A 15,620-nucleotide genomic window follows, 5' to 3' on the forward strand; every position below is an offset into this window, starting at 1 on the left:
GGCACCCTAACTTTTTAACTACACTGTTCCCTGTAAACCAAAGTTCATCCCATAAATCTCAGATACTGACTATAGATCCAAATTAAATTTTAAAAATAAATAAGAGTTAATCATCTACCACTGGTGTTCCCTTTTGAAAAGAAAAACAACTGAAGGCAAAGTTTATACGCTCTTCCAGAACAGAGAAACAGATTTCTAGAGAAGGCAATGGCTTTGAGATACATACACTTATTAAAAAGAAAGGAAGGCCAGGCACAGTGGCTCATGCCTGTAATCCCAACACTTTGGGAGGCCAAGGAGGGCGGATCAAAAGGTCAGGAGTTTGAGACCAGCCTGGCCAGCATGGTGAAACCCCGCCTGTACTAAAAATACAAAAATTAGCCAGGCATGGTGGCATGTGCCTGTAATCCCAGCTACTCAGCAGGCTGAGGTAGGAGAATTTCTTAATCCCAGGAGGTGGAGGTTGCAGTGAGCTGAGATCATGCTACTGCGCTCCAGCCTGGGCAACAGAGCGAGACTCCGTCTAAAAAAAAATGAAAGAAAGAAAGGAAGGCGCCATTGCACTCCAGCCTGGGCGACAGGGTGAGACTCTGTCTCAAAAACAACAACAACAAAAAAACCCCAAAAAACAAAAAAAAAAAACAGAAGGGAGAAAGGAAATTTTAAAAATACAATTTGGCTTTAGTTTGTGAATGTTGTGTGCAGGTGACACACGATCTTTTTTTTTTTTTTTTGAGAGACAGTGTCTCATTGTTGCCCAGGCTGGTCTCAAACTCCTGGCCTCGAGTGATCCTCCTGCCTCAGCCTCCCAAAGTACTAAGATTACAGGCATGAGCAACTGCTCCCAGCCATACACAATCATCTTTATCTTAGTAGAAAACTTTTAGAATGCCCCGGCAATGGCTGTATCTAAAAGAAACAGGTATTTGTCCTCCATAAATCAACTAGATGTGGCCAAATCAATATATCCCTTGCCTATATAGTTATATCGAACACATCCCTATATGGTTACATATCAAATATTGAATATTCAGCTAATGATCAAAAAAGATTAACACAGTCACAAATATCCCCTCCCCTCATATTCAGCCTTCAACCAAAAGTCTTTCTAAGGCAGCATATAACAGTGCTAACAGCAAATTGACAAATTAAAGGGGCATACTAGGAAAAATGGAGAAATAATGCCATTTGCTCTGAAAAATACTTCATTTTTATCTTCAGAATCAGATATGTTTAATATCTGCATATAACTTAATATACATTTCTTCCATTACAGTTTTTAAGTATAATCCAAGGCTTTAAAAGGTATCTTTTTTTAACAGTAATTTAAAATTATAGAAGATGCCTTTCCTATAATTGAAGTTATTGATCAATTGAAGGTATAACCAGACTGAAATATACAGCAACTTCTTGAAGAATGGCAAAAATAAAGTGAAAATTCTAAATTCTTCTCTGAATTTTTCAGCTATTGCTAATGGAAGGTGCTGCCAATATAATAGGCAACACAGGTTTGTCTAACACAGGTCGGTCTAACATTGGTCCAAGTAATCAATCATCATATCTTATTTCTTTTCTTTTTCTTTTTTTTTTTTTTTGAGACGGAGTCTCGCTCTGTTGCCCAGGCTGGAGTGCAGTGGCGTGATCTCGGCTCACTGCAAGCTCCGCCTCCCGGGTCCACACCATTCTCCTGCCTCAGCCTCCTGGGTGGCTGGGACTACAGGCGCCCACCACCATGCTCGGCTAATTTTTTTTGTATTTTTAGTAGAGACAGGGTTTCACCGTGTTAGCCAGGATGGTCTCGATTTCCTGACCTCATGATCCGCTGCGCCCGGCCCTTATTTCTTAAGAATAGAAAACTGTAGGAGTTTGCATAGTAGATCACCTGGTGAGACCTCAGTCCTATGGTGAGAAAAATTCTCTATAAAAGCTATATGGTCCATGATGTCATCCAACAGCACATAAGCATATAAAATACATGATAAGGCTCTCCAGGAAAAAACATCAGCTTCTTTCATCAGCTTAAAAGTGGGAAGAACTTATTTGATTAAAACCCTGTTTAAAATCGATTGTCTTGTTAAGACTTCCCCTATCCATAATGAAATCATTACAGGGTTCTAATGTCAGGTGGAAAAGTGTTGACTATGGAGTTGTTTAGCCTCTGATCCTAGGATAAACCAAGCAGTTAAATAATTTCCAAAAGTACAAAACAGACATTCCCCTCAAGTTATCCAGGCTTCTACAGGTACTTTTCAAGTGACCCACAAGCCCTATATTTTAAACAGCCACAGAAGTCAGAACCAAATTCAGGTTTCCGACAAACACTGTAAAATGCTATTCAGCAAGAGCTGCAGTTCCCCATGGCAGCTTGTCAGGTGGTCAGTCAGTCTCAATTACTCTGGGTTCCTCTGCAATTGCTGTCATGACCGTGAGCCTCTCACGTTCTACTTGGCTGACAGCCCAGGTCTGAGGAAGTGAGAGCCAACAATCGCTTACTCAGCAGCGCATTGTGTCGCTTCAGGTATTCAATGGTGTCTCCTTGCTTTTCAACAATTTCTTCTAGGCTTGAAATAGTCCTGCAAATAATCAAGATATAAATGGGTTACACATATTCACCAATACTCATTAGTGTCTTTGCAGACGAGTACCTACTAGTTTTTAGTAAAGCATATTGTATTTGTCACCTTTTCTTAGATGTCAGAAGCCAGGGTACTATTGCCAAATAAGATTATTTTCATAAATCATTTTAGTAACTTCTACTCTTGAAATAAATTTAAAATGTTATAAACTTTCACACCTCTATGTTTTAAAAAAGGCCATCATTGCTTTATTTAAGAAGGATCCTAATTTGTTAGAGTAAGATAATTGAGTATAAGTAATCAACTTAAATGGTGTTTAAAGATAAATAAATGCAAAATTCATTCAATAATCAAATGACGATTAAAATAGACTACTCTGACCATGGGAAACAATTTTTTAAATGTATGGCATTTGTTTATTTTTGCATTTCTCCTTTTTTCTCCCATACCACAAAAATGTATCTTTTTGCACCTGACACAAATAAAAATATTATATAAGTATATAAAACAAACAAAAAAAATCTAACTCCTTCCTACACTACTGCCCCAACCCACTTTGGTCTCACTGCTCAGAAGTAATAGCTATAAAGTGTTTTTAATTTCCTTCCACTAATTTCAGATATTAGTACTAGGAATAGTGATGATGATAATGATAATGACAATAATATGCCAGATGAATTTTAATGTTGACTAAAAATTGCCTATTCAAGAAATAAAATGTTATTGGATGTGTTTTACTCAGATATTCTATATGTGCTAAAAGGGAACTATTTCAAGGCATGGTAAGTGAGAAATTCAGCATGAAAAATATCACATGGGAATGGTCCCATGTGAACAAAAAATATTTATTCTTAGAAATAAATAGTTATGCTTATAAATAATGTGGTTACAGGAATGGGCTATGTAACCACATTACTATTATTATTATTTTTTGAGACAGAGTCTAGCTCTGTTGCCCAGGCTGGAGTGCAGTGGCATGATCTCTGCTTACTGCAACCTGCACCTCCTGGGTTTAAGCAATTCTCCTGCCTCAGCTTCCCAAGTAGCTGAGATTACAGGCGCCTGCCACCATGCCCAGCTAATTTTTGTATTTTTAGTAGAGACAGGGTTTTACCATGTTGGCCAGGCTGGTCTCAAACTCCTGACCTCAGGTGATCTGCCCGCCTCAGCTTCCCAAAGTGCTGGGATTACAGGTGTGAGCCACCGCGCCCGGCCAATAACCACATTATTTATAAGCATAACATTAAAAAAACTTTGAATATGCTATTATTTATAAGTATGTTCAGAAAAAGACTATCTGAATTCTAATCCTGACTTTGTCACCCACAGACTGTGTGAATTTAATAAGTTACCTAAACTCTCTGGTCTTCAGAGGTTAACACAACAACAAACATTTAGCACTTAATATGTATAAACCACCTAGGAGCCTCCCACTCTTTTTTTTTTTTTTTTTTTCTGAGCTGGGCTATTCACTGAAAAGTTACTCTTTATATAAAGGTTTTCAAGTTATCTTGATGGAACTGAGAAGGGATATGCTCTGAGTAGAGTCAACTCTTGTATATACTGACTTTTTTTTTTGAGACTGAGTCTCTATTTTTTTTTTTTTTTTTTTGAGACGGAATCTTGCTCTGTTGCCCAGGCTGGAGCACAGTGGTGCGATCTCGGCTCACTGCAAGCTCCGCCTCATGGGTTCATGCCATTTTCCTGCCTCAGCCTCCTAAGTAGCTGGGACTATAAGCGCCCATCACCACGTCCGGCTAATTTTTTTTTTTTTTCGTATTTTTCAGTAGAGATGGGGTTTCACCGTATTAGCCAGGATGGTCTTGATATCCTGACCCCATGATCCACCCGCCTCAGCCTCCCAAAGTGCTGGGATTACAGGCGTAAGCCACCGCATCTGGCAGAGACCGAGTCTTGCTCTGTGGCCCAGGCTGGAGTGCAATGGCGCGATCTCAGCTCACTGCAACCTCTGCCTCCCGGGTTCAAGCTATTCTTCTGCCTCAGCCTCTAGGATTACAGGCATGTACCACCATGCCCGGCTAATTTTTGTATTTTTAGTAGAGACGGGGTTTCACCATGTTGACCAGGCTGGTCTCAAACTGCTGACCTCAAGTGATCCGCCCTCCTTGGCCTCCTGTAGTGCTGGGATTACAGGCGTGAGCCACCATGACTGACCATCTTCTTTTTTTTTTTTTTTTCAACACAGAGTCTCACTCCATTGCCCAGGCTGGAGTGCAGTGGCATGATCTCGGCTCACAGCAACCTCCGCCTCCAGGGTTCCCGCGATTCTCCTGCCTCACCCTCCCGAGTAGCTGGGACTACAGGCGTGCACTACCACACCCAGCTAATTTTTATATTTTTAGTAGAGATGGGGTTTCAGCACGTTGACCAGGCTGGTCTTAAACTCCTGACCTCAAGTGATCCACCCGCCTCAGCCTCTCAACGTGCTGGGATTACAGGCCTAAGCCACCACACCCAGACCTGGACATCTTCTACATACAGTAGACTTTCAATTAACATCCCTGTTCCCTGCCCTATGTTCCACTCCTGGGCATCCTGTTCATTTCTGAGTTCCAAGTCTCTCTGGGGCTACACAAAAAGAGTGGCTGCCTCCTTGGCTTTATTTCTCCCCGTGTCCTCTAAATGTAGCCTCTCTGCCCTGTGGTATTGTTTACTGCTCCTTCATCTGTATTCTGTAGCTCATACATTTTCAGAAATCACTCAACCATCGATGGTCCCTTTCTCCTCCAGTTTTCCTGCTAGTGTGGGTAAGGTGGTCTTTTTTAATCCTTCACTATCCTTTTGGAAGGATCTGGGGAGGGTGAAGGGATAAACGTGTGGCTAGATTTACCTTCTTTCATTGGAAGCTGATTCAAATTTTCAAACTGAGATGCATTTTCAAAGAAGCATTCCATACAAATTTTAAAAGTAAAAGAGGAATATAAACTGAATTTTTCTTTTTTTTTTGGAACAAAGTTTCACTCTCGTTGCCCAGGCTGGAGTGCAATGGCGCGATCTCGGCTCACTGCAACCTCTGCCTCCCGGGTTCAAGCGATTCTCCTGCCTCAGCCTCCTGAGTAGCTGGGATTACAGGCACACGCCACCACGCCCGGCTAATTTGTGTATACTCAGTAGAGACAGGGTTTCACCATGCTGACCAGGCTGGTCTGAACTTCTGACCTCAGGTGATCCATCCGCCTTGGCCTCACAAAGTGCTGGGATTACAGGCATGAGCCACCACGTCCGGCATAAACTGAATTTTACTGCCCCAAAGTTAACCCCATGAGGTGAAGGGAATACATTTTAAAAAGCTTTCCATTAAGTCATAAGAGAGCAATAAACTCTTCAGTGCTCAGGGGGAACAAAATGAAATATGAAAAGGGTCAAGCTCAGGAAGAACAGTCTGAATTTAATAAGCCCAAAAGTCAACAAAGAGATAATCAACAATTGACACTAAAGTTATTCCTCTATTTAGGTTAGAATGAAGAAAAAGAGTAAACAAAATAAGAAGGTAGATCATGGTAAGTGAAAAGTGACAAAAAAAGTTGTATTTTCTAGGGGAAAGAATCTATTTCACTAAAGACACCTCCGTTTTCATAGTTCTGTACCTATTGAGAATTATAGACGGTATAATCCAGGCTTCAAGAAACCAAGGGTAAAGGATTCTAGAACTATCAAGATATCATCAGTTTACACTGTGGGACAGAGATAACGATCCCAAGATGAAGAACCTTGGACTTGCTGCTCATTAAGTGTTTGTTTTTGTTTTTTGTTCTTTTTTCTTTTTATTCATTAAGTATTTATATTCCACACTATAATAAAAAGCAATGTGCATCCTGATTCAACACTGTCACACCTGTGTTGTCACTTCACACCTGTGCCTAACAACAGTTCAGTTTATAAAAGCTAATTTAAAAATGACACTAATTCGAAAATTGGCCTTACTAAAAGCCAATACATTATATTTATTTCAACAAGTGTTTTTAAAAGTATCTCTTTCCTTTATCTATAAAGTTTTTTGTTGTTGTTGTTTTGTTTCGAGACAGAGTCTTGCTCTGTTATCCAGGCTGGAGTGCAGTGGCGCAATCTTAGCTCACTGCAACCTCCGCCTCACGGGTTCAAGCGATTCTCCTGCCTCAGCCACCTGAGTAGCTGGGACTACAGGTGTGCATCACTTTGCCCACCTAATTTTTGTATTTTTAGTAGAGATGGGGTTTCACCATGTTGGTCAGGCTGGACTCAAACTCCTGACCTCGTGATCTGCCCACCTCAGCCTCTTAAAAGTGCTAGGATTACAGGTATGAGCCACCGCGCCCAGTCATGTTTTTTTCTTTTTCTTTTTTTAACTAGTACACCAGTAATGGCACTGAGTCCATTTCTTAAGCCCCTAAATAATACACTTTCTTTTTTTTTGTTTGAGATGGAGTCTCGCTCTGTTGCCCAGGCTGGAGTACAGTGGCGCCATCTTGGCTCACTGCAACCTCTGTCTCCCGGGTTCAAGCGATTCTCCTGCCTCAGCCTCACAAGTAGCTGGGATTACAGGTATGCGCCACTGTGCCTGGCTAGTTTTTGTATTTTTAGTAGAGATGGGGTTTCATCATGTTGGCCAGGCTGGTCTTGAACTCCTGACCTCAGGTGATCTACCCACCTTGGCCTCCGAAAGTGCTGGGATTACAGGCGTGAGCTGCCCCACCTGGCCCACACTTTCTTTATATATACTGACTATATTCTTACGTCTGTTGCTATCCACTTCAGATGATGTTAAGGAATAACTTGTGTCCCAGATTATATAGATCCAAAAGCAGGATGAGAAGAACCACAGACGTGGCCAGGAGTGGTGTAATCATGCCTGTAATCCCAGCACTTTGGGAGGCCGAGGTGGGTGGATCACTTGAGGTCAGGAGTTTGAGACCAGCCTGGCAAACATGGTGAAACCTTGTCACTACTAAAAATACAAAAATTAGCTGGGTGTGGTGGCACATGCATGTAGTCCCAGCTACTTGAGAGGCTGAGGCAGGAGAGGCTGAGGCAGGAGAATCACTTGAACCCAGGAAGTCAAGGCTGCAGTGAGCCAAAATCACAGCAGTGCACTCCAGCCTGGGTGACAGAGCTCTCGCCCTGTCTCAAAAAAAAAAAAAAAAAAAAAAAAAAGGGCTGGCCGCGGTGGCTCACACCTGTAACTCCAGCACCTTGGGAGGCCCAGGCAGGCGGATCACTTAAGGTCAGGAGTTCAAGACCAGCCTGGCCAACATGGTGAAACCCTGTCTCTATTAAAAATACAAAAATTAGCTGGATGTGGTGGCGGGTATCTGTAAACCCAATTACTCACAAGGCTGAGGCTGGACAATCACTTGAATCTGGGAGGCAGAGGTTGCAGTGAGCCGGGATCGTGCCATTGCACTCCAGCCTGGGCGACACAGTGAGACTCCTCTCAAAAAAAAAAAAAAGAGGGCAGGTGCGGTGGCTCACGCCTGTAATCCCAGAACTTTGGGAGGCTGAGGTGGGCGGATCACGAGGTCAGGAGATCAAGACCATCCTGGCTAACAGAGTGAAAGCCAGTCTCTACTAAAAATACAGAAAAAAATTAGCCGGGCGTGGTGGCGAGCGCCTGTAGTCCCAGCTACTCAGGAGGCTGAGGCAGGAGAATGGTGTGAACCCGGGAGGCAGAGCTTGCAGTGAGCTGAGATTGTGCCACTGCACTCCAGCCTGGGCAACAGAGTGAGACTCCGCCTTAAAAAAAAAAAAAAAAAAAAGAAAGAAGAACCACAGACATGACACAGATAAAGAAGAAAAGAGGCCTAAAGCCTGAGCTTTGGGCACACCAATCTTTAGGAGTCTTGAAGGGGAAGGGGAGCAGGATAAAGAGACTGAAAAAGGAAGGGAAGGTTGATGGCAAGGAAACCAGGAAAGTGTCATGCCCCAGAGCCCAGGGAAAGAAGCATTTCAAGGAAAAGACAGTGATTAACTGTGCCCACTGCCATTGAGAGGGCAAACACAAGGACCAAGAGTCAGTTCACTCTGGATTGGGCAAAGTAGAGGCCTTCGGAGGGACTGCAGGGGAAGATGGGAGTGGGGCGACCAGTAAGGAGACTCTTGCACATCCAGGTGAGAGATGTTAGTGGCAGTGGAGGTAGAGAGCAGTGGTTGGATTATTACCTTATTTTTACTTTATTATTATTATTATTTTTTGAGACAGAGTCTCACTCTGTTGCCCAGGCTGGAGTGCAGTGATGCAATCTTGGCTCACCTCAACCTCCGCCTCCCAGGTTTAAGTGATTCTTCTGTCTCAGCCTCCCAAGTAGCTGAGATTATAGGTGTGAGCCACTGCACCCAGCCAGATTATTATTTTAGAGACAGACCCAACAGGACTTGCTGATGGGTTATCTGGGTGGAGGTGGGGTGAAGGAAACAGGAGTCAAGGATGATGCCAGCTTTCTGGCCTGAGCAACCTGTTGAATAGCGATGCCACTTCCCAAGATGGGAGAAGGCTGGATTTGAGTTGGGGGAGGGCTCTGTGTTGGACACATTAAGTTTGCAGACATCCAACTGGAGATGCTGATGGCTAATGAGAAAGTCAGACACACAAATCTGGACCACAGGGGAAATACACAGATGGAGATACATGCTTGGGAGTCAGCAGCATATTTATGGGATCTATTTTTTTTATTGTTTTTTATATCTACTTAATACTCATACAGAGTTTAAAAAAAAAAAATCACAATGAAAAACAACAATCCCCCCTTCACTCCTCACGACCCACCACCTCTGAGTTTCAGGCCCAAAGGTAGCCACTTTCAACTCTTTGTAACTGTTTCTTCTGTATTTCTCTATATATTTCTAAATAACGAGATTATACAATTTCTTGATTTTTCAATTTTTGCTATTATCTGTGGACTTCCTATATAAGAAATTAGAATTTAGCTTTCTCACTTTCCCCAAATCCATATACATATACATTTATGTCTTCTTTCTTGTAGCCTCTCAATCCAGTAAGCAATATTACAATTTTGGGTTAAATCAATATTCAGAAACTGTAATATCACTATGTAGATATTAGCCATGGTTAAACATGTAACAATTGGCTAAATATTAGTTAGAGTTAAGCCATGTAAATCAGCCTTCTGATTTACCTAGAATTAATAATCACCTCATTTTTTGGTTTACATAGTCTTGTTTTTTGATTTTTGTTTTTTGTTTTTTGAGTCAGGGTCTCACTCTGTCACCCAGGCTGCAGTGCAGTGGCACGATCTCAGCTCTCTGCAGCCTTAATCTCCTGGGCTCAATCAATCCTCCCACCTCAGCCTCTTGAGTAGCTGGGACCACAGGTGTCTGCCACCACACTTGGCTAATTTTTTTGTACTTTTTGCAGAGACAGGGTTTTGGCATGTTGCCCAGGCAGGTTGTGAACTCCAGGGCTTCGGTGATTCACCCACCTCAACTTCCCAAAGTGCTGAGATTACAGGTGTGAGCCACCACACGGGCATGTATAGTTTTTTACATCTACTTTAGCCCCAAGATCTCCAACAGATATGAATGATATTTTAATTACCATGGAAGTCACTTAGGGAGAGACTGGATAGAAACAAGGGTGGGCAGACCGGGCTGGCTGTTCGGGAGGCTAAAATGGGAGGATTGCTTGAGCCCAGGAGTTTGAGGCCAGCCTGGGCAATACAGAGAGACTCCATCCCTTAAAAAGAAAACAACAGGCCGGGCGAGGTGGCTCACACCTGTGATCCCAGCACTTTGGGAGGCTGAGGCGGGCGGATCACCTGAGGTCAGGAGTTCGAGACCAGCCTGACCAACATGGAGAAACCCCATCTCTACTAAAAATACAAAATTAGCCAGGCGTGGTGGTGCATGCCTGTAATCCCAGCTACTGGGAGGCTGAGGCAGGAGAATCGCTTGAAACTGGGAGTGGAGACTACGGTGAGCCAAGATCATGCCATTGCACTCCAGCCTGGGCAACAAGAGCAAAACTCGATCTCAAAAAAAAAAAAAAAAAAAAAAGACACCTATAAAAAAAGGTGCTTCAAGGAGGGAGTAACCAGTTAATGATGTCAAAAGCTCTTGAGAGGTTAAATAGGTTGGCTAAGTGGCTAATTTTTTGCATCAAATATATGGCCTATTTAATACATTTACACATCCTGATTTAGACTTGATTTTACCACAGCTGAAAGGAAATAAACAAATCAAACAAATGTAAAAGTACAAATACACAATCATAAATTCCAAGCATCAGAATGGTTTCTGGCTTTCTAGGGGAAAAAACTCAATTATTTTATTCTCACCTAAATCTTACCTGAATCCAGTCTCTGAGGTAATATTGCTGGGGTAAGCATAGATTTTTTCTTCTTCAAGTATATCAGGCTCTGGTTTAGCTTTATTAAATCTCCGGATTTTCACTAAAATAATAAAGTCATTATTAGATCGAATTCTGAAAGACAAGTCTAGTTTCATTTTTTCAAATTATGCTAATTTGCTGTTCTTATTAACGTCCTCGAATATTTCAAAGTCTACTATGTGCCAGGCCTGTTCTAAGCCCTGGGAATATAGGGATTACATTAGTATTGAAAATAGCAATAATAGCTGACATTTATTGTGCACTTAGAACACATGAGGCACAGTTTAAATGTTTTACATGGATGCCCTCATTCAGTTCTCATAACCATCTGCATGAAGTGGATGCTCCTATTACCCCACAGTGAAGCCCAGAGAAGTTGAGCAACCAGCCAGCCATCTAATTCAGAAATCATGACTTCCTCTGGTCCAGGGGAAAATACAGATAATAATCCTACATTCTAAGACAGTATGGAAAGTACCTTCAATAGAAGCTTGTGCAAGAGGCTTGCACAAGGAGTTGTCGAGCTGCTTTTTGGCCTGGAAAGCAGTGCCTAACTCAACAGGAGGTATCAGAGAGGGGAAAAGAGGATAGAGTTTGAGCCCACCCTTGAGAGAAACACAGGAATTAATCACACAGACCAGGAGAATAAAGAAGGGTGCTTCAGGTGCAGGAGGAGTCTGAACAAATGCTATGGTCTTGAGAAGCTACACGTATGTATGGGTGTGAGGGTGTATGGACAAGGGGTGGGGTTGGGAAGGTGGGCAGAGAATGCATCAGGAGTGGCTGGTGGGCCATGCAAGGCATTTACACTTTCTTTTTTTTTTTTTTTTGAGACGGAGTCTTGCTCTGTCGCTCAGGCTGGAGTGCAGCAGCACAACCTTGGCTCACTGCAACCTCTGTGTCTGCCTCCTAGGTTCAAGCAATTCTCCCACCTCAGCCTCCCGACTGGGATTACAGGCATGCACCACCACACCCAGCTAATTTTTTTGTATTTTCAGTAGAGACGGTGTTTCACCATGTTGGCCAGGCTGGTCTCAAACTCCTGGCCTCAAGTGATCCGCCCACTGCGGCCTCCCAAAGTGCTGGGATTATAGGCGTGAGTCACCAGGCCCGGCCTAAGACATTTAGATTTTATCCTCAGAGCAACTGGCAGTCTTTGAAAGGATCTCACCATCATCCCTGAAGAGCAGGCTAGGTAGAGGCCATTCAAGGAGAACCTTTCAGGCTGGGCATGGTGGCTCATGTCTGTAATCCCAGCACTTTGGGAGGCCGAGGCGGATAGATGACCTGACATCCAGAGTTTGAGACCAGCCTGGCGAACACGATGAGATGCTGTCTTTACTAAAAACACAAAAATTAGCTGGGTGTGGTGGTAGGCGCCTATAATCCCAGCCACTCAGGAGGCTGAGGCAGGAGAATCGCTTAAACCCAGGAGGCGGAGGTTGCAGTAAGCTGAGATCATGCCATTGCACTCCAGCCTGGGAGACGAGAGTGAAACTCCGACTCAAAAAAAAAATAAAGAAAACGCCTTTTATGCCACATGAAAACATTAGATTTTTTTTCCTTCAGCTATTAGAAAACTCTGGGCAGGGAAGCTGTTAACAATCAAAGTTAAGTATAAACAAGATCATGTTGGCAGGAATAAGAAATATGAATCAGTGGACAGAGGGAAAGAGACCTGTTATGTGTCTCCTGGATGTAGCCATGCAAGAGATGATGAGTACCTAACCAAGGCAGTGGCAGGGACCAAAGAAAAGAGACAGAGCTGAAAGACAGGTAGACTGAATAAGACTGATGACTGACTGATCACCAATGCTATCCAGTTCTTGGGGAGTGAGGTAGAAGGAAGAAGGTAGATGACTCCTACGTTTCTAGGATTCTGATTTATCAAGTGGATGCAGGCTGGTATTGTTAACTGAGCTAGAAGAGGACGGTTAGGATAGAGGGAAATTTTGAAGAAAATTATGTTCTGTTCAATTTTGATCTTGTTGGTGCCTGTGGGACATGTGGATGAAAACTTCATTAAGCAGATAAATATATAAAATTTGGGGCTGGGTGCGGTGGGTCATGCCTGTAATCCCAGCACTTTGGGAGGCCAAGGCGGGCGGATCACCTGAGGTCAGGAGTTAGAGACCATCCTGGCCAACATGACGAAACCCCATCTCTATTAAAGTGCTAGTCTCCTAAAGTGCTAGGATTACAGACACGAGCCACTGTGCGCGGCCTATTTCTTAATTTTTAATTTTAAATGGCAAGCTGACATTTCAGCTGCCTTCAGAGAAGCAAAAGTTTGTGGATGTTTTTGTTGTTGTTGTTTTAGGAGACAGGGTCTTACTCTGTCACCCAGGCTGGAGTGCAGGCACGTGATCTTGGCTCACTGCAACCTCTGTCTCCCAGGCTCTAGTGATCCTCCCACGTCAGCCTCCCGAGGGGCTGGGACCACATTTGTGCACCACCATACCTGGCTAATTTTTTGTATTTTTTGTAGAGATGGAGTTTCATCATGTTGTCCAGGCTGGTCTTGAACTCCAGAGCTCAAGTGATCCTCCTGCCTCATCCTCCCAAAGAGCTGGGATTACAGGCTTGAGCCACCATTCCCAGCCCAAAAAGTTTGTGTCTTGTTTTAATGGAAAAGTTTCACTTGCGTTAACAAAAATTTATTAATGACACAATCTTAAAAGAATGGGGTCTCACTGGTGGTGGCTGTACCTTCCAGCTGGTTTGAAATTAAAGAAGTCTGCATGTGGTCACCACTCAGATACACAGAGAACTTCTTTGTCGCTAATGGGCTATACTTTAAACTGGGAGGAAAGGAAGCAGTTCGAGGTTCCTATAAGAACAGGCTTGTTGTAATTCTCACCTGTGTAAATGAGGAGACATATCAGGGAACAGATGAGTTCCAGTGCCAAGATGGCCAGAATGAGGTCAAGATACAATCTGCCAGGCTCTGGGAAGGAGTGCTGCATGCATAGTATGAGGAGAAGCACTGTGTTGCCTGAGGAGGAGAAACATAAAACACAGCATGTGATGAGAAAGACATATATGGTCTTTGTCCAATAGATAGTTGGTCTTTGTCTGGTTCCTTACACAGAGCTCCTAAAACACTTGTAATTTCCTGAGTGATCAGAGCCTTCAGAAATGAAGACCCAGGCCAGGTGCAGTGGCTCACACCTGTAATTTCAGCATTTTGGGAAGTCAAGACAAGAGGATTGCTTCAGCCCAGGTGGTCGAGACCAGCTTAGGCAACATAGCAAGACCCCATCTCTACAAAAAAATATAAAAAATTAGCCAGGCATGGTGGCACACATCTGTAGTTCCAGCTACCTGGGAGGCTAAGGTGGGAGGATTGCTTGAGCCTGGGAGGTTGAGGCTGCAGTGAGCTGAGGTGGTGCCACTGCACTCCAGCCTGGGCAACAGAGCAAGACCCTATTGCAAAAAAAAAAAAAAAAAAAAAAAAAGAAAAGAAATGAAAGACCCAGAGAAAACTATTCTTATGCTTAGGTTTGATGAAGAATGGACAGCCATGTAGAAATGTGAGTGGACAAAGTATGATCTACTGGGAATAGACTGAAGGGGCAAACCCAACAAGGCCTGTCTATTCAGGTTCTTCTTGGCCTCTGTGTAGATTCCTCACCCCCAACCCTCCTGCCATATAGGGCAGGACCCCTCTGAAATAAGGGTCTTCAAGGGAAAAGGGTAAAGGGAGAAAGTGTTCCTTTTTTTTTTTTTGGAGACGGAGTCTCGCTCTGTCACCCAGGCTGGAGTGCAGCGGCACTATCTCGGCTCACTGCAAGCTCCGCCTCCCGGGTTCATGCCATTCTCCTGCCTCAGCCTCCCGAGTAGCTGGGACTACAGGCACCCGCCACCACACCTGGCTAATTTTAAAAATATTTTTAGTAGAGACAGGGTTTCACCATGTTAGCCAGGATAGTCTTGATCTCCTGACCTCGTGATCTGCCCGCCTCGGCCTCCCAAAGTGCTAGGATTACAGGCATGAGCCACCGTGCCCAGCCGAAAGTGACCTTTCTAGATTTTATGGCCTGCTTTGGGAGAGAGGAATCTAGTTTCTATGGCCCGCCTTTGGGAAGAAGAGTTCTGGTTTCTATGACTGGCCAGGGGAGAAAGAAGGACAAGAAACAGGAGGGCAGGAAGGCAGAGAGACTTTGCTTCTGAGCCCCTCCCAGTCTCCTTTAGTTTGGAGTACTCAGCATGCCAAAGCCCTGCACTTTGGAGTACGGTGTTCTGAATCCCAACAGGTATATTTGCTTTTTGTATAGAGTTCCTAAAACCCTTGGAATTTCCTGATAGAAGTGTCTTTTAGGCCAGGCGTGGTGGCTCACGCCTGTAATCCCAACACTTTGGGAGGCCAAGGTGGGCAGATCACCTGAGGTTGGGAGTTCGAGACCAGCCTGACCAACATGAAGAAACCCCGTCTCTACTAAAAATACAAAATTAGCTGGGCATGCTGGTGTATGCCCGTAATCCTAGCTAATTGGGAGGCTGAGGCAGGAGAATCACTTGAACCCGGGAGGTGAAGGTTGCAGTGAGCCAAGATCGTGGCACTGCACTCCAGCCTGGGCAACAAGAGTGAAACTCCGTCTCAAAAAAAAAAAAAAAACAAAAAAAAACCCAAAAAGGCATGGTGGCAGGACATGCCTGCAGTCCCAGCCACTTGAGAGTTTGAGGTGGAAGAATTGCTTGAA

The 15,620-nt window shown here is 43.7% G+C and overlaps 1 protein-coding gene across 2 annotated transcripts in view; it reads right to left on the reverse strand.

The window, feature by feature from the left end:
- Positions 1-1,204: 1,204 nt before the first annotated feature.
- The window catches only part of TMEM192 (transmembrane protein 192), a 36,661-nt gene continuing 22,245 nt past the window's right edge, over positions 1,205-15,620 (reverse strand). The window contains exons 4-6 of one of the 2 annotated variants that reach the window (XM_031010013.3): positions 13,778-13,912; positions 10,876-10,978; positions 1,205-2,573 (exon numbers count right to left, since the gene is read on the reverse strand). In XM_031010013.3, coding sequence (XP_030865873.2) covers positions 2,435-2,573; positions 10,876-10,978; positions 13,778-13,912 — 377 coding nt within the window. In that variant the 3' untranslated portion in view covers positions 1,205-2,434. The remainder of the gene's footprint in view (positions 2,574-10,875; positions 10,979-13,777; positions 13,913-15,620) is intronic. The other variant, XM_055384704.2, reaches the window with a different exon arrangement.

The sequence above is a fragment of the Gorilla gorilla genome, chromosome 3 (assembly GCF_029281585.2).
Source record: "Gorilla gorilla gorilla isolate KB3781 chromosome 3, NHGRI_mGorGor1-v2.1_pri, whole genome shotgun sequence".
NCBI lineage: Eukaryota > Metazoa > Chordata > Mammalia > Primates > Hominidae > Gorilla > Gorilla gorilla.